The sequence below is a fragment of the Elephantulus edwardii genome, unplaced genomic scaffold (assembly GCF_000299155.1).
Source record: "Elephantulus edwardii isolate Elephantulus edwardi_28Jun2011 unplaced genomic scaffold, EleEdw1.0 scaffold00062, whole genome shotgun sequence".
Classification (NCBI taxonomy): domain Eukaryota; kingdom Metazoa; phylum Chordata; class Mammalia; order Macroscelidea; family Macroscelididae; genus Elephantulus; species Elephantulus edwardii.
In genome coordinates this window covers 10,810,517-10,832,960 of record NW_006399812.1, presented here as the reverse complement: position 1 = coordinate 10,832,960, position 22,444 = coordinate 10,810,517, and the positions used below count along the sequence as shown (strand labels likewise).

The following is a 22,444-nucleotide window of genomic DNA, read 5'->3' as shown; positions in this document are numbered from 1 at the left end:
CACCCCACTCTCTGTCCACATTGGGTAACCAACCATTAATGCATTTGACACATCAGTGTCACAGTGTTCAGTCTCACAGTAACCACAAGTTACCGCTGTACAGAAACTTGTACACCAGGGCTATACAACCTAGAGGAATGTCTGAACAAAAACAATGAAAGACAGGCCTGGGGGCCGCGGATTAAAAGTCATCCACCTTTGGCTTGGTAGCATCACTTTCTGTCCACTGGGCCAGCTGATCGCTCTATGTTGATGTTATTGTTAAGTGCCGTCAAGTCGCAGGCAATTCATAGTGACCCTATGAAGTAGAGTCCTCAAAGCTTGGGTGTCTTTCATCCTCTCTCCGGGTTCATATATATGGACAGACTATATATAACTATCTATTTTCTGTCATTAGAAATCATGTCTAACTATAGACTTGCATATGCCAGACATCATACACAGTATTTCATTAACTTTTACAAACCAGGTCAAAGAAATGTGGCCCCTTTTTGTGTGGAGTGCATTCAATAGACTTCATCTGGAGTGCTTTAAAAATTATTCCAAATTCTTGCCTCAACAGGTTGTTGTTGTTATGTGCCGTCAAGTTGCTTGAGACTCATAACGACCCTATGTACAACAGCCCTAAACCCTGCTCTATCCTGTGCCAATCGCACTGCCTCTGACACACCCATCCCGATTAACCCAGTCACTGAATCAATCGCCTCAACAGGTAGTTTTCTTACTTACTTCTTGAACATGGGTTGGCTAGCAGAATGCAGCCCTGCTGTTTCCATTTGTATTGCACCTTGTAAAGCTAAAAATACACAAAAAACCTCATTGCTACTGAATCTAAACTGACTTACAGTTGCCCTTCATGCAGGTTTTTGAGAAGCTGTAAACTGCATAGGAGGAGATTGCTCATCTTTCTCCCAAGGAGCTCTGCTTGGATTGGAACTACCTGAAAGGTGCAGCCTTTGGGATCCTGCCAACAGCACACCAGCCACCAGATCTGAGAATGAGGTAGTTTTATACAACTCAGCTGTTCCTGCTGTAAATGAAGACTAGCAGAACCAACACAGTGGTGCTCACAAGACCAGAGACTACTGGCAGAATGATGGTCAAGCAAATAAATGGTGTTCTAAATTCACTGAGTCTCAAGGGAGTTTTTGTAAGGAGTAATAACAAACATTATTTTAACAAAGACATAGCATTATAGGTAAAGAGTTGCACCATCAACTCAAAGGCATGTGGTTTGAACCACCATGAGAAAGTGGTTAAAAATAGTTACTCCAGGAAGCTCTGGGGATCAATAGAAAGGAACTGCACTACCAATGGGAAAGTACATGGTTCAAATTCATTAGCTGCTCTAAGGGAGAAATCCGCTGGAGAATCAGCTATGCGTTCCAACTTGACAGTATACAACAACAACAACAACAACCAGAAAAGAGAACTTAGAGCTGGGGGGGACTAAAAGGGAATAAAAGCTATATATCTTTTCTCTATCCTTCTGCATTTCTTAAAATTTGATCATGTAAATGCACTGCCTCATTACTGGGAGCCCTGGTGGCCTAGTGGCAAGAAGCTGCACTGCAGTAGGACAGGCAATCTCCTCTCATGTGATTAACTGCCTCTGAGCACCCACCCGAGGGTCTGCTATGGGTCAGTTCCAACTGTACAGTGCACAACAACAGTTAAAATTTTTCATAAGAAGTAATCTCAAAACATTAATATAATGTTTTAACAATCTTACTCAGAAAGCCATTGCTTTATCACAGTAAAAGATGACAACTGGCATGCATGCATAACATTCACAAATTTTTACAAAGCTTAAGGTTATCTACTTAGGGTTTAAAATTTTTAAAAACGTAAGAGGTACTATTAAGTGTCAGGCATTCTAAGATCTTCCAAACCTTCTAAACTGAACTGTTATCACTTTACAAGGAGAAGATGGAGAATCCTAGCAATGAGCCCAAGTTACAAAATTAGTAAATGGTAAGATAAAAAACTTATGTGATTCCAAATATCACGCTCTTTAGGTAAGGATGTAAAAAGTAAAAAGACACAAATAATCCAAATCTAGGATAATCAGCTCCTTATGGAGCAAACAGTAAGAAATATACCCACATCAATTAAAAAAACAGTACATGAATTTTTAAAATACCATATTTACGGACTTACATAATAAGGACTTGAAGAGGGGGAAATTTACAACAAAAATTTTTTTCAATCCTCACTAAGTTGAATGCATCTACTAGCATTAAAACAGTGCCACATAAATGTCTCAATAGCAAACTAAGTAATTTTTATATTACTATTAAAGAAATTCTACGTTTTATTTAGCAAAGTGGTAGGATTTATATTCCTTTACTGAAGAGCTTTTTTACTTTAGGCATATCATACTGTCCCACATCAATTTTTATTTCTATTTTTCTAAAACTACCTTTACTTCCTATTCAACACACATAAACACAAAAATGAAGATGCTTTTTAAGCCTCTACTACTCCCAATCCAAAGGGACATGGTTTGACTCCACCAGCAGATCCACGAGAAAGATGGGCAATCTCTCTTGCTATTTTCTTGCCTCTGAAAACCGACTGAGGGTCAGTTATGGATTGTTCTTGTTATGTGCCATCGAGTCACTTGTGACTCATAGCAACCCTGTGTACAACAGCCCTAAACTCTGCTCTGTCCTGTGCTAATTGCACTGTCTCTGACACACCCATCCCGATTACCCTAGTCACTGAATCAATCCACCTTATAGAGGGCCTTCCCCTACTGCACTGTCCCTCCACCCTCCCAAGCATGAGGACCAGTGTCTCCTTACAACATGTCCAAAGTATGTTAGATGGAGCCTCAGAATCCTTGTCTCCAAGGAGCCACATGGTTTAACCCTTTACAGGATGAATCTGTTTGTTTTCCTAGCAGTCCATGGTACTCTTAATACTCTTCTCCAGCACCACAGCTCAAAGGCATCAATTCTACTCCTATCCTCCCTGGTCATTGTCCAACTCTCTGATGCATAACAAGTGATTGCGAAGACCATGGCCTGTATCAAACACACCTTAGTCTCCAGAGAGACACCATTCCATCCTAATGGTACATACCAGCAACAGCAATGCATGTTACATGTCCCTAGAATAACAGAATCCTTTAAAAATTACACATATGTAACAGAAGAAGGCATTTTTTAAAAAGCATGTATTTTTATCTTCCTTATTAGAAATTTTAGATTGATATGTATTCATAAGAAGGGGAGCTTGCTACACTGATTGCATTTTCGACTAGGAAACCTAAGAGTTAAAGAAGTAGAAGCAACGTAATTTTAAAAGTACTAAGTGAAACAGCTTTAAGAATGGCTCCAGATTCTGAACTTCTATATCTGCTTCATTATCTCTGGAAAAGTCTCAAATTATTGTGATTTCTCTGCTTGTGTGTCTGTGTGACGTCTGACTATCAATTGTCTGACTATCAATTCCTTCATGGCAGGTTTTTTTCATTCCAAACAGCCAACACAACAATGGCACATGGTTGTAACTCAGTCATCCTTTGTGGAATTAAGGGAATATAAAACCACGAGTTATATAAAGCTTACAAACAGAAATCTCCTGGTTTCCACAGGAATAGGGGCACTTTGCTTCCATTTTTAAATCTAATAAATTGGAGCAATGACTGGTCATTTAGATATCATGATGCCATACAGAGAGCCTCATTAAAGAACAAACACAGAAATTGGCTTTCTGAGGCCTATTAGAAATTCTTTCAGAGGACAAGTAAATTTTATCTAATAAAAATGAATTTTTAAATATATAAGGTTTGTGTATGTAAATATGCTGAGCTTCTGTGGCTTGGAGCTTTGAACTCTGGACAGTGGGGCCGAAGGTCACATGAGTCTGTCCTGAAGTAAATGTCACATTTATGTTTGTCATTACTTTACTAGACCCATACACACCACAGCATTTGTAAGCTAAAAATGTATATAAAATACTCTGCATGTAGTTTTCATCTACGAAAATACTTATTACAAATCTAGTCCAGGTAAAACAGTGGGATGTGCTGTGGATAAAGGATGAAAATATGCTCCTTTACAGTTATAGAATTCAGTCTAACAGAAATTTTATATTATTTACACATTTGTATAAACTAGTATGTTTTCTGAACAAATTTCGCTTTTCCTAAATTCCTTACTAAAAAAAGATACTAATCTACATAAAATTTTTTGTAAGTTCTCAATGGGAACTATTTGCACAGGAGACTGCTTGGTCCAAATGGCAGAATACAAAATGGTTCACTCTTTAGTCCAGGACTTGCATATCACATTTTAACCTGGTATGAATGAAAAGTAAATGGTCCAGTATGGAAATGCTGACAGACTACACCACCAGTAGAAGCCAATATAATATGGCACTTACTGGAAAATTAATGAAGTCCCTGGATTTTTATTTATAAAGTGGATATTATTAGTTTTAAATTATTTTCTGCAAGCCAATAGTCAGAATTTAATATGATGATGTGTATAGATTGCACTGATTTTCACTCTTATCCACTGCTTCCAGCCTATGTGCATTTAAACCAAAAAACATTTGATATACACTAACTATAAATTATTTCCTTGGAGATCTCTCAGGCATGAAGAAAAAGCCTCTTAAAATAAATTTAAAATATTATATGCTTGATGGTGTATAACCAAAGGTTTAATCTCATACTAAAGGGGCAGCTACTATGATTCTGCAATAACCCAGCAGACAATAATCAAGACAGCTCCTGTTGTTCTCTCAGTAAAATCTTCGTAAACACAGCATGGATATATTATAATTTGCAATCTGTAAGATCAACAGCTATACCTCATGATAACTCATAATATAAGATTTTATTCACCATTAAGTATTCTCCTGAGAAGCCATAGGAAAGTAAGTTATTTACCAAGCATTCTCCTATTAACTATATAAGTTAACATATTAAAATAACAATTCCTTCTCTCTATAAAATGTAATTCATAAAGCAAGTCCTGAAATGTAATCCATTCATGAGATTTTCAAAATTTTGGAGAATGTATCTGTGCTATAAGTTACACCACTATTTTAAAAACAATGGATTCTAAAGTCTTTTTCTACCACAAATACAGTACTCTCAAAATAGTGCTGTCTGTGATTATTCAATTTCTGTTTTATAAAATTAATCTGATTCCAATTTTTAAAACAAGATATGAAAGAGAAAGAAAAAAACAGGCAGTTACAGTTTTAAAAAAAAATGGAGACAGTGAACTTCAGGAAAACAGAGAACATGTATTTCAGCAAAGGGTGGAAGACAATATAAATTAGCATCAAAGGCCTTCAAAATGGAGATCACAGGAATTTAAGTAAGGGTTACCAAAAAAAGCCATGCAAACTTTATTTAAATATAAATAGATTACCTCATCAGTAGTTCAGAAATGTAATAAAACCATCTTTCACTCACCAATGCTGGATTTTCTCTTGGCAGTTTGTGACCACCTGTCATGAAAACAGATAACTATTCATGAAAAAACAGAGCTTTGCACAGAGCTACAAAATCAGTGTATCAGAAAACTACAACAGTGGCTTTACAGATTTAATAGCATCTCGGTATACATTTTTATTTGTCAAATGCACAGAGATGTGAATGTTAGTTTTTAAGCAGCACACTTTATCATAACACTCTAATGCAGGCTGATAACTGCAGAACAAATTACAGCTTTCTGATTCATACTTTGGTACAAAACCCGCTTCATAACTATTAGGTGACATATGATATGAGATAACTAGTATTTTGTACAATCTACAGACCTGTTTTCAATGTTACATATTTTGCAGAATACACAAATGGCAATTGTTATAAATAATAAGAAACCAATGTAACATCCACGTTTCAAGGTTTTTTATAAAAAAAGAAAATGACAGTAGTGAAAATATTTTATTTTGTCAGTATATCTCCAAATGTTTTCACCTGTAATTTTTTTCTAACGCATTAAAAATGAGCTCAGTGATATTTTTCTACTACATTTTCAAGATGAAATACTTGGGATAAAGATATGCTCTGAACAGCCCATTTGTTACCCAGTGAATTATGATAAAATTTAAAACGCTTCGTAGCTGATTTAAACTTTGTTTATAATACTAAGAGGATGAAATTAAGCATAACAGTTACTTGTTCTCCTAAATGATATCTCAGTAGATTCTCAAAAAAGACCCAGAAAACAATTAAGAGCTTTAACCAACAAAAGGGGGGGGGGCTCTTGAAAGAACATTATTTTCAAAGATTGCTAATCATTTGTTGTGAATCTGTCTATTAATAAACATTTTCAGTAACCTCAAACACTGTAGCACCATTTTAGAGATGAAGAAACTAAGGGATAAAAGCCAAAATGTCTCAGCCATTTCAAACGACAGTTCTGGTTTCTAGCATGAAATAAACTGCTCTCGAGACAAACACTAGCATTGTCTCTCTTTTATGCTCAATATTTTGTGACCCAAAATGCACACACACAAAGAACTTTCAACCTGTCACTAAATTCCTCTATTATAACATTTAATTCCTGAAATAAATGAGCTCCTTTAGGACATTTTAAATACTAAGGCAGCAATCCTGTACCAAAATATATGCTATAATCAGAGACTCAACCATACTATCCATTAACTCAGCATAAAAAGTCCGTTTTAGAATGAAGATCTCTCACTAAGTATCAATCACATAGCAACACTTAATAACAGTGGTAATATATAATGGAGTACTGACTACATCTGGAAGAGCCAGGCTAAAACCACATCAATCCATTTCACTGCTTCTGATTTGGCAGTGATTATAAAACCGGCAAACAGAATTAAATACAAACTGAAAAAGGGGAGAGAAAAAAATCTCCATGAAATCCTTTTTACAAAGTTCCTATTTAACAGGCCCATTAAAAGATGAGACCCAAAAACAGTCAGGATGCTTTCCAATCCCAGTGCTTGTGTTTCCAAGCATGAAGTGAGCCAAAAGCACAGAAAGAAAAGCCCTGCAAACCTAAGAGCAGAATGTTCATTAACCTCTACATGATAATCCTTTCATAGCTGCATATTAACTAGTTACATATTCATAATCATTTACATTATTTAAAGGACCTTCGATGAAATTTTCTAGGCTATATCCATTAGTGATGGTGTTAAAGGTTATAGAAGATAGTCTACTTAATGTTTCCAGGAAGCCTTTTTAATTAGTAAATATGTAAATTTGGCACATATGCTTTTTATGTTTAAAAACAAGTCACTGGTAGACAGCATGCTTACTTGCCATCACCCACCATAGGCCCCACTCTGCCTTAGCCATTTTTCCTCCATTCTCTCACACAAACATTTTCATTTTCCTTCCTAAAATAGTCTCCCAAGGGACAGATATTAAAGGATAGAACAATGAGAACAAAAACCTATTTATTTCATCACTTACAAAGAAAGGTTTACTACCAAACTTCTGCCTTTATATTTACACTCTGTATTCCTGGCAAATAGTTTTTTCAGTAATATTTGGAAACCAATAACGTCAAAAGGTGAATTAGGCACGTGATCAAATTTATGAAATCGCTGTGTGATAGTGACTATGTGATAGTTTCATCTGCTTAGATGGTCTATTGGCACCTAAAAAATATAAAGATCTAAACAGAGCAGTTGTATTTCTAATCAACATTTTATTTTTTTATATTTTTATTTTTCTTCTTTTTCTGAAAATGTTATTTAAAAGTAACAAGCTAATTTCTTTAGCCACCAAGGAAAACCTGGGGGGGGGGGGAAATGCTAAAATTTCTAAGTTGAATTTATTTGAGTTAAAATCATTTTTTTTTAAATTGTGAAGTTAAATAACTCCAAATATTTTTTTTTTTACTTCTGAAGAGAGACTCAGATTAAATCATTTAAATATAAATCCTCATTAGTAGGCCTGGTTCTACAACAAACTCTTGAAAAACAGCATAAAAAAACCCCAAAAAAATTTTAACAATCTTGTCCTCACAAAACCTTTTTTTTAAAAAAGAGCACTATCTACTAACATTAGTTTATTTCTTAAAAGATAAGCCTGTCAATATATATTTATATAATTCATTATCACTCCCAAAAGGGAAAAAAATCTTACTATTTTTATAAAAAGAACTAGTATTAGTAGGCTTTAACAATTAAAATAATTTATCTAATAAATTCTTTAATGCAATAAGACTGCCTTTATAGCCAGACATTAATAAAATATGTACTTACATACTTCAGCCATAAGTTAAAAGTAAGGAAAAAGATCATGAGTTGACTTACAATTTTTAAAACATATTCAGTCAGTCTTTACCATGAGCTCACTAGCTACAAAATCATATGGTATACTTTCTTTACAGCCCAAATCTGTCCTACCCTAGAGTAATTACAACCATGTATATGCAAAGCAATTCATAATGAAAATCAAGTTGTAATAGTTCAATGAGGCAGGATTTAATCTCTTTTTAAGGAAAGAAAAGCTGTATGCAGAAATTAAGTAACTTGTCCAATATTATATAAAGAGATGGTAAGATCTGAAAAAAATCCATTTTAAACCTAGTCTATGTAATCCAACAAAGGAGAAGACGGGCAACCTCCTCCCCTGCTTTACAGACCAGGTCCTCAACAGAGGGTCAGCTATGAGTCGGTTTCCATTTAAAAGCACTGAGAATCCAATCCAAATCCCAAACTAAGTTATCAGGCTGCTTCCAATAATCATGCAACTTACTGAGTCACAAAGAAGAGCAGCTTTTAAGACCTGCCGCTTTTCTTCAAACGTTAGTGCTATTGCTACTTCTCTCCTTTCTCCTCTAAGTCACACTCATACAGAAAACCACACCAATAATTCACCAATTCACACAGAGGCATAAACTTAATCAAGGAGGTGGACAGACTTCTACAAGGAAAACTATGAAGCTCTAATGAACTGAAAAATGGTCCATGTTCATAGCCTGTGGTTGTTGTTTGATGCCATCAAGTCGTAGACGACTCATAGCGACCCTATGAAGACCTAATATTGTGTAGATGCCAGTAATGCCCAAAAAGACCAAAGCAATCCTGACAAAAATCTTGATAGAAATCCCAACAGCCTTCTTTACAAAAACAGAAGAACCAATCCTCTACTTTATGGAGCTCAAGTGGTTTAGTGGTAAAAAGGTACACTATCAACCCAAAAGGCATGCAGCTCGAATCCCTCAGCTTCTCCACAGGCGAAAGATGGGCAAACTCCTCTTATTCAAATACAGGCTCTGAAAATTGTTCCAACTTAAGAGGACTTAACAATTTTAAAGAAAAAGGCTGGAGCATCCCAACAGCCAAAGCAACAGTGAAGAATAGCATAGAAGAACTCACAGTTCTTGATGTTAAGGCAGACTACCACAGCTGCACAACATGTATAGGTAAACAACAACAATTATAGCTATCGTAATCACAACAGTCTGGTACTGGCATAAACAGATATACAGGCAGAGATAAATGGTTCAGAACTGAGAGTCTCTCAGTAAGCCCACATGTCTAATATCAAGCACTTTTTAAGAAGGTGTTAAATCCATTCAAGGGGGATGGAGTGTTGGAGAGTCTCTTCAATAAAACTAGGATAATTGAACTTCTACATGCTAAAAAATGAAATTGATCCATGCCTTACACTATACATACACAACACACACATTTAAGATGAATTTTTAAAAATAAATCTGCAAACTGTACAAATAAAATTCTCAGAAGAAAAAGCAAGGGAAATGATATCAGACACATCACCTTTTAACATAAATGGGATCCCATAAAAGACTTTAGCAAAGAAGTAAAAAGGCAAGATACCATATTTTCAGAGGCCACATATCCAGAAAGATTCCAAAATACATATAAACTTGCAAAAGGATGACAAGTAGGCTCTCTAGTGGCTTAGTGGCAAGAAGCTGAGCTGCAATCCCAAAGACATGTGGTTCAAAGCCACCAGCTGCTCCGTAGGAGAAGGATGGGCAATCTCCTCCTGTGCAATTAAATGCCTCTGAAAACCTGGTGGAGGGTTAGCTATGAGTCAGTTCCAACACTACAGTACACAACAACAAGATGACAAGTAATAAAATGGGAAGAGTCATTTCACTGAGGACATTAAAATAGCCACCGCCACCAAATACATGAAAAGATGTTCAATGTTATCAGACATGCAAAGCAAAACCACAATGAGATACCACATTCCCAGGAGGACTGGCGAGTGTTTTATTCTGTTGTATGTAATGGGTAGGAGTCAAAGCCAAAAGCAAAAGAAGTCTTGGTGGCTAACTGCTTTATGTTTGGGCTGTTAACCAATCAGGTTGTTGGTCTGAATCTACCAAGCACTCTGCTGGAGCAGAGTGAAGCAATCTGTTTCCAATAAGATTTACAGGTTATGAAACCTGAAAGAAATCAGCGCTGAGGTAGGACAGACTTGGCAGGTGTGAGATTTCTGACTAAAAGGTTACCTGTTCAAATTTACTAGATGTCCAACAGAGAAAGATGGGCAGTCCTTCCATTAAGATTTACCACCTCAGGAATGCCAACAGAAAATTGCCATAAGCCAGAATTGACTAACAGCAGTAGATGGATTTTTTTTTAAAAAAATCAAAATAACACAAACAAAAATGTTGGCAAGGATGTGTTGTTGTTGTTGTTCGGTGGAGTTGAGTCGTAGATGACTCACAGCAACCCTCTGAGCAGAAGACCTGAGCATTGTTCAGAGTTTCCGGAGGCAAGCCTTTTCAGAAGTGGATGTCATTCCTGCTTCCAAGCTTGTTTTAATCGGGAAGCTCCACCAAACACTGTCCACCATGGGTAACCATTATCACATCTGACATATCAGTGTCACAGTGTTTGGCATCACAGCAACCACGAGTTACCTCTGTACAGCAGATGGACATACCAGTGCTCTACCACTTAGAAGAATGTTTCACAAAACAACAATCTGAACCAGGCCTGAGGGTCTGTGAGGAAACAGAAATCCTTACCTATGGCTGGTCGGAATGCAAATAGTACTGTTGTAGTTGTTGTTGTTGTTGTGTACCGTAGAATCAGAACCAACCCACAGCTGACCCTCTGGTGGGTTCTCAGAGGCAGTTAATCACACTCAAGGAGACTACTCATTCTTCTCCTGCAGAGCTACTGGTGGCTTTGAACCACGCGCCTTCAGGATTGCATCACAGCTTCTTGCCACTAAGCCATTACTGTCATGGAAAACAGGGCGGTCTGGCCTCAAAATTGGAAACAGGACTACCCTATGATTCAAAGTGATACAACCCAATTAAGGTTGTAAATCCAGGTGACGACAGCATGATTCTCTAGGTTTAGTTGTTGTGTGCCATCAAGTGGGATCTGCTCATAGCCAACCCTCCAGCAGGCTTTCAGAGGCCCTCCCTGTTCCGCAGCTGGTGGATTCTAAATACCTGCCACTGGGATTGTAGCCTCTTACACCTAGGCCACCGAAGCTCCTTCTGGTGCAGTAGTGACATGCAGTTTGGCAGTTATGTAATAATGCAGTCACCTCTACGGTGAGAGCTGCTGTGAGCAAACAATCAGTAAGGAGTCTTCTGGGGGAGAAGAGGGGTATACTGAATGTATTTAAATGTTCTGGTAAGGCTCTCTTAGCTTTTTGCATATTTTGGATACTCCTTCAAGCTCTAAGAATCGAACCTTCAGTTTCAAGACTTGAGTCAGCAGCCTGCCAAATTGCCTGCCAATCTTGGGATTCATCATTCTATGTAGCTGTGAGCTGTGAAGCTTCTGGGAAGCCTGGCTCCCAGACTCGGGACTTGCCACCTCCTACACCTCTATCTATACAAACTTCCCCCAACTTTGCTTCTCTAGAAAACTCATCTTAAGATACCCAGCAACTCTACTCCATGGTCTTAAAAAGACTCAAAAAAGAGACTTACATACTAATCAATGCTCACTGCAGCTCTATTCATGACAGCCAAAAGGGAGGAAAAAAAACCTCTGAAGTGCCCAGGCAGTAACACATAAAACAAAACACTACTCAGCCAACAGGAGAAATCAAGTGTTAATACAATATGGACGGAGCTAGAAGACATTCAGAGCAAAAAAAGTAAATCACAAAAGCACAAATATACTATCACTTCAATTATATACAAAAAAGGAAAGTGAATATATAGAGAATAAAGTTTATTAAGGTTATCTGGAGTAGGAGGAAGGAGGAATGGAGGGGAGTTAATGGTAATGGTTAAGGGCTGGGTTGTACTCCCTGGTTTCTGTCACTGCTGTCAGTAAGTTAAACACCTGGAAAAAGCTGAACTGGCAAAAATTGTGTGACAGATACATAGTCAGGACGCCCTCCACCTCCAAAAAAAGAGCAGCTTCTGAGGCTTCAGCCAAAACTTAAAGGTGATTTGATTTCTTGGTTTGGAGGTTTAGGGTATGGTTTCCTGGAACATCCTCGTTAGCATGTTTAATATTTCTACTCCACTTTTTAGTTCTTTGTGCAGTGCCTGGGTCTTTAGAGTCTACAAGTGGTCATTTAAGGCAATCAATTGTTATTGATCTCTCTTCTCCTGTGAGCAACAGGAGAAGAGTCTAGGACAGAAGGAAGATAAGGAATGCATGGGTAATTGCTCTCATAAGCCACCACCTCCCTTTGTCATAGGTACAGAACTGGATGGTACCCATTATCATTACTGAACATACTGATCAAAGATTGTATACAAGAACACCCATCAAGAGGGGAGAAATACAGAACTAAATTTCAAATTCCTATGAACTCGTCACTTCCTGGCGTCATGAAGAATGAATGAATTCCTGAAACTGTTGCCTTGAGATGATCTTTAAACCTTCCACCAAAACTATCCAAAGAAGTCTTAAAGCCAAATAACAGTTTAACTAGTAAGAAGTATCTGCTCTTTTAAGAGCTAGCTATATGCAATGTAAGAACTTGAAAGACTGGAAGGGGACATCAGGGGGTAGTGAATTTACATTAATGGAGATCCAACTCAGAAAGAATGGTATAATAATGGCTGCACAACTCAAAAACCATAATTATAGTACATGAAGAAAAGGAGGTTTGGGGGGTTTTTAATCACTCATTGACTAACATAAATCCCTTCTCCTCCCAATGCTTCACACAGTTCTAGGTCCTTCCTAGACAAAAGACTAACAGCAAATTTCCCAAGTAAACCTAATGGGCATTTGTTTGGGGTAGAGGAGCTACCCCAATAATTACTACCACATCTTCTCATATTTTTAAGGCACTTACAACAGTCCAGTTAGAGACCCACAATGACTATGGTGGACAGCCTGCATCAACCTACTTTTCTTTATGTTTGTGTCCAACTCACATTGCTACAAGCTGTTTATCTGATAAATTTTAACAACTACATATTACAAGAAAACCAAATTAGTAATTCCTTCACTGTTTCTACTCAGACAATACTTCCAAAAAATTGTATAAATTAATACAACAAATATTCTGATCTAACGTACAGTAATGATCTCCAATACATAATTCTATTTGTGCTATTTATTTTGGTAACAGACCACAAGAGGGCATCAACCTACGAGTTTTCCTTGCTAAATACAGACTCTCATTAAAAGCAGAAATGGAAAGCAAACCTAAAGGGGAAAAGGTTGCTTATATCCCAAATGATACTTCTCTCAAAACGTTTCACTTCACTTTTAAAACTCTTCTCACTCTACTCCAACTTTTATTTTATGCTTGGTATTTGGGGAATGTACTTAATCACAGCTGCCTGGATTTATATGCCCTGCTCCTTGCATCAGCAAGACTGATTTTTTTTTATCATTAATTTTATTATTTTTCTAATATATCCTACAATGTCCTTTAATACACTTTATTTTCAAATAGCTGACTTAATGAGGGAAAGGATTAGGGCCTAAAGCCAGTAGTAGTTATGTACTGCTATCTAAGATGCATTCAAAAGGCTAAAAAGAATTTATTTAAGAAAACGCTGTCGATTAATTATGTAGAAGTACAAATGTCATCACTAAGTTATATTAAAAAGTGTATTTGAACAAAATTAGTAAAAATAACAGCTCTTTCTAATAACCCTTTTTATAAGAATGGGAGGAGCTAACTACAGCTTCCTAATATTAAAAATATAAACAGTGTTAACAACTTAAACTACCACAAAATATTTTTAAAAACCATTTAAATTATGAGCAAATTTACTTTGATAATCAAAAATACTAAACAGCTATCACAAACTATTATCAGATATATGAAGTCCTTTCTTAATCCATGAAATGTTACTATTTTTTAATTTTCATTTTTTATTATTTTTTTTTATTTTGTGTGCGTGTGTACCGTCAAATCAGATCTGACTGGTACAGGAGGATATTGCGCCTCCTTCTCTGGCAGAGCATCTGGTGGATTCGAACCGTGTTCCTCTGGGATTGCAGTGCAGCTTCTTGCCACTAGGCCACCAGAGCTCCCCAAAATGTTACTATTTTTTAAATGAGCTAAATGGGACCTAGTTACTTACTTTTTTACTCAATTTCTTCCCTACAAAGACTTTAAGAAAGAATCTACAATAATTCATTTTCTCAGCACTCAAACCTGTTCTTTTTTTAAAACACAAACTCCAAGAGACATATTATACATCAGATTCCCTTGTTGGTTTTACTTAGAATCTAGGGCTTTTTTTCCCCTCTCAATGTTTATTATTCATAATCTCAAGTAATTTAAAAAATATATTATTTGCTCCTATGGAAACTATTTGACTAGTAACATATAACAACAACAAACCCCACTGCCATTGAGTCACTCTGGACTCACAGTAACCCTCTGCTGGGTTTCCAAATCTGGAAGTCTTCACAGGAGGGGAGAGCCCAGCTCTATCCCATAGAGGATGTAAAAGATTCAAACTACCAACCTTCAGGTTCACAGCACAACATCAAACGCACTACACCACCAGAGCTAACCCTGGTAATACATCTATCTGCCTATACACCTGAGAAAGAAGGCTGATGTTTTTGGAGAGTTTTGTTCCTGGGATTATTTGAATGAAATATTCAGTAAATTACAGGACCATGTCTAATTCACTAACGAATGTACTCACTCACTTGCTATAAATGCACTCAATTCCTTTTCAAAAAGTATGTATCTACAAATTACTCAGCAAAAACATTAGAAACTGATGTGGTTCTCAAATAAGAACTTTACATACTTTAGTAAGATAATACAATGTACACCTTAATAAAGCATCACTCTCTAACAATGCAACATGAATAATTGAAGCGAGGAGGATAAATGCTTCATTCAACCCATATGTGGTCTAGTCAGTTTTGGCATCAAATGGGTATGTCACAGATTTATGAATAACTATTTTGCAACTTTCAGAGCTCTGAATTACAGATAAAGGATCATAATGTGCATTTCTGAATCTGAATTCAATCTTCACTGTTTTACTAGAATTAGCAATCATTTCTTCTCCACTGCCACACTTTTTTTCCTGCAAACCCTGCTTCCTCCCAGCAAGATCAAGTACAGGATTCAGTGCTCCATCTGCAGAAACAGTGAATGGAAAAGGTAGACACTTGATGCTAACTTAGTCTACCAAATTTAATCTGGACAAAAACACAGTAAGGTGCTTGGTAGATCTGGTCCTCAAAGTCTGATCACAATAGTATTTGCACAAACTAACAAAGCATCTCAAAAAGATGTCTATGAAGTAAGACTAACACCACACACATACCAAAAAAAAAAAAAAGAAGACACACTAGAAAAGGTACAAACAAAAAAAGCATGCCCTTGAGTTCCCTGAGTCCTTATAGAACATTCTTTCAGAACGTTCTTCAAAAGAATTTCTATGGTTTATAACAGAGTCAGAAAACTTTTTAGAATAATAAATGTGCCTCAAAGGCTAGGAAGATATGCTTGGGGATAATCTAAAAAAAAAAAATTCATGAAAAGAGGAAAATCACTTATTTTGCATCAGATGTGTATTTTAACAGTAAAAACCCCTTTTTATTTGGCACATTAATAAGTGCACCTGACAATAATAAATGCTTACATGCAAGGTAAGGTTGGCTCAGGATAGAGCAGGGTTCAGAGCTGTTGTACACAGAATCACTATGAGTTGCAAGCAACTCGACGGCACATAACAACAACAAACATGCAAGGTAAGCATTAACACTGGCTGTGATGGTTAAGGTTATGTATCAAGTTGGTTGGGCCACAAGTCTTGGTGGCTTGGCAGTTATGCAATAATATAACCTGGTAACGTAATGACGTCATGACAATATGTGATAACTGGCATATGTCATGACAATATGTAATAATGTTAATGTGGCAGTTATGTAATGCTGTCACTGACACCACGTAACGATGTGGTCATCTTCTATTTTGTGATCTGATGTATCAATCCTTCCTTTCACATGCCAACTTTCACCTAATGACCTGATCTTTGAATTTAACCATAACACTCAGTAAGGATTGTGTACAGAAAAATTAGAGGGAAAATATACTGTTTAACTAGTTTGGTGGGTTGTTTTTTTTGTTTTTTTTTAAAAAAAAAAAAAAGAACAGTAAATCAAGCAATCTTTGACACATCATTTTATGCTAATCAAAGTAGTAAAAGCAGTACATTTTTATCTTGAAAAACAGCATACAGATTGTAGCGAAATTAACATTAAATCGTTTCAAGTAGTTCTGTAACTCTAAAACTCTGTCCAGAGTCTACTTCCAAGTAGAATAAAAAGCTTGTAGCAAACCAGTAATCCCCCTGAGAACCAGAAAAGCCAAATTAAATACAAAAATCATCTCTTTAAAGGCATCCAAGAGTTACCAAAGCAATAAGGACAAGAGGGACTGAGCACTCAAAGAAGAATCACAGGGAAGGGAGCTGATGATCTGAAGCTGCTTTTTCTCTCGGGACCAGTTGGCAATTCTGGGCACAGGCAGGAGGCTGAAAATTAAGGTTGGCCCTGAGCAGAGAGCTATGGCTAGGAGACAGAAAAAAAAGTGGAACTTTGGGCAGTTTGACAAAGCTGGAGTGACAAAATCAGAGACATGAGAAGTCTTAAACATATGGCTGTTTTTCCCCTCATGACATTTGTCAAATTCTGAATCTGTATATGATGGAAGGCCAAAAAGCTAAGATCAAACTTCTCAAAAGTAGAGCAGAGCTGTTCCATACTTTCTGGGTAATGATGAAAAAAATTTAGAGACTGGAAGTCTCCAGGGGGAAAGCCCCGAACAAACCAGGCTATGAGACAAAAGTCCTGTGGGAACCAGAGATAGAGGATGCCTTACTAAAGGAAGCAGCCTCGATTTGATTTAGTACTTGACAGGATTAAAGCGACCAATCCTCATTGTATCTGGCCAGCAGGAAAAAGAGAGAGAGGGGGGAAAAAGTGAGCCTTCTCCAAAGGAAGGCATCATGCTGTGGAGTTTCTAAAAATTTTTAAAATGTAATCCCACCATCCGGTCAAAAGTTTCTAAGCTGTCTACATACTGGCCACATAATCAATCATCAAGAAGAAACCATGGACTTAAACTCACAGCCAATCTAGACACCAGAACTAAAAGACTATGGCATTTAGGTAATAATGATTAGTAAGTTTAATAAAATAGAAGAATAAACTAGGGAAATAAATGAAAAGATGGCAAATTTTACTTTCTAATTAAAATATATATAAAAAAATAATCAAATGGAAATTACAGAACTATATAGTTAAAAATAACTGAATAAATGAGAATAGCAGGATGCCATGAACTGAATTCTATCCCCCTAAAAGGGTAGCCTAGTGGGTAAGGTGTTGTGTTCCCCATCCAAAAGTAGGCAAGGGATAAAGATGGGAAGTTTCCTTTTGTGCAATTTACAGCCTTAGAAAAGTCAATAACGGGTCATCTATGAGTCAGTTCTCACTCAACAGAATGTAAGAACAAGAAGGCTATATAAAATGGACTAAATCCAATAATCCCTTATGACCTGATAAAACAAAGAGTTGCAAAAGGAATAAGGGTGGACTGTTATACTTCTTAGTCCCACCGAAAGGAAGTTTCCCTCGGGGGATGGTGGTGGTGGTGGTTATTGCTGTTCAACACAGGGTCAGAACCAACCCCTAGCTGACCCTCCAGCAGGTCTTCAGAGGCCGTCAAATGCATAGAAGGAGACTGTCCATCATTCCTCCACAGACCAGCTGGTGGCCTCAAACCACAAGCCTTCAGGATCGCAGTGAGCCTCTTGCCATTAAGCCACCAGAGATTCCTAGGGTATGGTCTATACAAGGAGAGGAAAGGGTATACATAAAAGGGCAGGGTGGCAGGCAGTAGATAGGGGCAGGGATGACACTCAAAGCCACCAAGAAATAACTGACAGGGGTAGAATGTGTCTTTTTGGACACTGGTCCCCGTGGCCCAGCCACAGGAAGATCTCCAAGAATCACCAAGTCTACAGATGCTGAAGGAATTGTGATTCCCACACACACACACACACCCGACAGACAAAAGAGGCCTTCCCCCTGAACTGGAACCCTAAATTGGGACTTTCAGCCTCCTAAACTGTTACAAGAACAAATCCTTGTTAAAGGTGTTGCCGCAAATGACAGCAAAATGTGTTTCTAAGCAAGGTCATCAATTTAAAAGTGTGCAGCAGCACATTAAAGTCACCTACATGTGGTATTTCTGTTACAAGCAACACGAGGTAACTGACACATGGGCTATTAAACACAACAGACTATGTACAAATACTACAACAATCATTTGTATTGGTACAAAACTGACAGTTGTCTATCAAAAGTAATAACAAAATTTTAAAAAGGAATATTCAGCACTACAATAAAGGGCCCGCCTAGCTCATGCTAAAAGGCAAGGAAAAAAGGAAAAGCCTAAAGAGCTTGGAAAAATAACAGTGTTCTTATTTACAGGTTACAAACTGTGTGTATCTATATAAAGCCTAGAATCATACAAAAATTAGAATCACAGCAAGTTTAAATTTAACAAAGTATCTAAACATCAAGTCCATTTCTATACAGCCAGCCCAAGAATAACAAATTCTAACAACATCCTCAAATATAAAAACTGGAAATGAATCTAAAAGGCATTACAAATACATACTTAAGAAGAAAGAAAAACAATATTATATTGACAGAAATAGAAAAAGGCTAAATAAATGTAGAGATATACCATGTTCACGGATTGAACTCAGTATTACCAAAAAAGTGCCAATTCTCCCTAACTGATCTTGAGATTCAATTTACACTTCAAGCAAAATCTGAGGAGGTTATTTTGTAAGAACTGGAAAGTTGATTCTAAAATTAACATGAAAATGAAAAGTGTCAATAATAGTAATAAAACAATCTTTAAGACAAAATTAGAAGAATTCCACTATCAGATAGCAAAACCTATTCTAAAGCTCTAATACTTAAGAAAGCATGGTCCTAAGAGCATCAAGGCCAAGCGGCACATAATAGTACACATAAACAATTTTCTACATCCTTCTTTGGTGAGTAGCAAATGGCTCTTGTATTACTGTTGTTATGTGCCATCAAATAACCTGCAATTCATAGCAACCCTATGAACAATAACTATGAACTGCTCTATCCCGAGCCAGTCTCACTATCTGACACACTTAATTCCATTACCTGTTACTGGATCACTCCATCTCATCCAGAGTCTTCCTCTCCTGCGCTGTCCCTCCACTCTTCCAAGCATGATGCCCTTCTCCAGGAACTGGTCTCACTCCTAGCTACAACCTCAAAGTATGTGAGACAGAGCTTCAAAAGCCTTGCTTCCAAGAAGCAGTCTGGTTCCACTCTCTCCAGAATAAACCTGTTAGTTCTCTTGGCAGTATGTTCAATATTCTTATCCAGTACCACAAGTCAAAGGCATCAATTCTTCTTCTCTCATCTTTAATCATTGCCCAACTCTCTGATGCATAGCAAGTAATTGCAAAGACCATGGCTGAGTCAGGCATGCTTTAGTGTCTAGAATGACACCGTGAGCATTCATCAGCTGGTCTCTCCCTGTCCATAACAAAGAAGAGTGAAGAAAATCAAGATGCATAGAAACAATTAGTCTTCCACTACCCTGACAGGAGAAGAAATGGATGGTGTCTGGCAACCATTGCTGGCCACTCTTAAATGGGCCCTGGACCGGAAAAAAAAAAAAAGACCAAAATTCAAAATCACAAACATGAACTCTCACTACAAGACCAAGAAAGATGCAGAAAGGATTGAAGTTGTCAATGATTTCATGTTGCTTGGATCAACAAGCAACACCCTTGGTACAGCAGTCAGAAAATCAGGTCAAGTGGTCAAGTCCACTGTCAAGGGCATCAATTCTCTATCATCCCTATTCACTGTCCAACTCTCTGATGCATAGCACGTAATTGCGGAGACTAGAGCCTGGATCAGGTGCACCTTAGTCTCCAGCCTGACATCATTAATCTTCAGTACTCTTGAGAGGTGATGCCTTTGAGCTGTGGTGCTGGAAGAGAATATTGACTATACCATGGACTGCTAGGAGAACAAACAGGTTTATCCTGGAGAAGGTGAAGGCGGAATACTCCTTGGAGTCAAGGATTCTGAAGCTTTGTCAGACATACTTTGGACATGTTGCAAGGAGGGACTGGTTCTTGGAGAGGGACATCATGTTTGGCAGAGTGGAGGGGTGGCGAAGGAGAGGAAGACCTTTGATGAGGTGGATTGATTCTGTGACTGGAGTGGTGGGAATAAGTGTGTTTGGGATGGCTCGGTTGGCACAGGATAGAACAGCATTCACAGCTCTTGTACATATAGGGTAGCTATGAGTCGCAAGCGACTCGACAGCACGTAACAACATTCTTTGCACAATCAATGACTTATTCATTGCAAATACGTTTTTTAAGAGACATAAACACGGGTAATATACATGGATATCACCTGATGGTATGCATAGGAATCAAATCCATTACATCTGCGGTAAGAACCGCTGGAGAAGCTCAATATCAGCTGTGAAAACTAGGCCAGGAGCTGATTGTGAAACAGACCACCAGCTACTCATATGCAAGTTCAAGCTGAAGATGAGGAAAATTAAACCGAATCTATGGCACATTCTAGGTCATAAAGCAAGCATCAACAAATTCAAAAACATAGAAATTATACAAAGTATCTTTTCAGATCACAATGCCACAAAATTAGAAATTAATAACAAGAGAATAAAGGAGGAAAAAATCATACATTTGGAAGCTGAACAACAACTTGCTTAAACACGACTGGGTACAAGAAGAAATGAAAAATGAAATTAAAAAGTTTCTTGAAACAAATGACAATGAAGACACTACTTACCAAAACCTCTGGGAAACAGCCAAAGCAGTAATCAGAGGTCAATTTATAGCAATAAGCAAACACATCAAAAGGCAGGAAAAATTGACTATTGACTCTCTAACCCAACATCTTCAACAAATTGAAAAAGAACAGCAAGAAAACCCATCAGTTTCTAAAAAATCTGAAATTATAAAAATTAAAGCAGAGATAAATGAAATAGAAAACTGAAAAACAATTGAAACTATCAACAAAACTAGAAGTTGGTTCTTTGAAAAGGTCAATAAAATCAACAAACCATTAGCAAAACTCATAAAAGAAAAGAAGAAGACACAAATAATCCGAATAAGAGATGAATCAGGCAACATCACAACTGAAGCAACTAAAATAAAAAAGCTAACATTGGAATATTATGAAAAACTATACTCAAACAAATATGAAAACCTTGAGGAAATGGACAAATACTTAGAAATGTAGAACCTACCTAAACTGACACAAACCAAAATTGAACGTCTGAATAGACCCATTACAAAAGAAGAAATTGAAAAGTTAATACAACAACTTCCAACCAAAAAAAGCCCTGGGCCAGATGGATTTACAAGTGAATTTTATCAGACGTTTAAAGAAGAACTGTCACCAATTCTACATAAACTATTTCAGAAAATAGAAAAAGATGGAATTCTCCCAGACTCATTCTAAGAAGCAAATATATCCTTCATACCAAAGCCAGGAAAGGACACCACCAAAATAGAAAACTATAGGCCAATATCTCTTATGAACATAGATGCAAAAATCTTAAATAAAATACTGACCAATAGAATCCAACAATACATCAAAAAAATAATGCATCATGACCAAGTGGGATTCATAACAGGTATGCAAGGATGGTTCAATATAAGAAAAACAATTAATGTAATTCATTATATTAACAAAGCAAAGAACAAGAACCACATGATCCTATCAATTGATGCAGAAAAGGCCTTTGATAAAATCCAACACCCATTCCTGATTAAAACACTCAACAAAATAGGACTAGAGGGGAATTTCCTCAATATAATTAAAAGTATTTATGAAAACCCGAGAGCCAACATTGCTCTCAATGGAGAGAGATTAAAGACATTCTCTTTAAGAACAGGAACAAGGCAAGGATGTCCATTATCTTCCCTCTTATTCAGTATTGTATTGGAAGTCTTGGTGATAATAATAAGACAAG

The 22,444-nt window shown here is 37.1% G+C and overlaps 1 protein-coding gene across 1 annotated transcript in view; it reads right to left on the bottom strand.

The window, feature by feature from the left end:
* Nucleotides 1-22,444, bottom strand: part of URI1 (URI1, prefoldin-like chaperone) — a 112,479-nt gene that overhangs the window by 71,393 nt on the left and 18,642 nt on the right. The window contains exon 2 of the mRNA XM_006887868.1: nt 5,438-5,472. Coding sequence (XP_006887930.1) covers nt 5,438-5,472 — 35 coding nt within the window. The remainder of the gene's footprint in view (nt 1-5,437; nt 5,473-22,444) is intronic.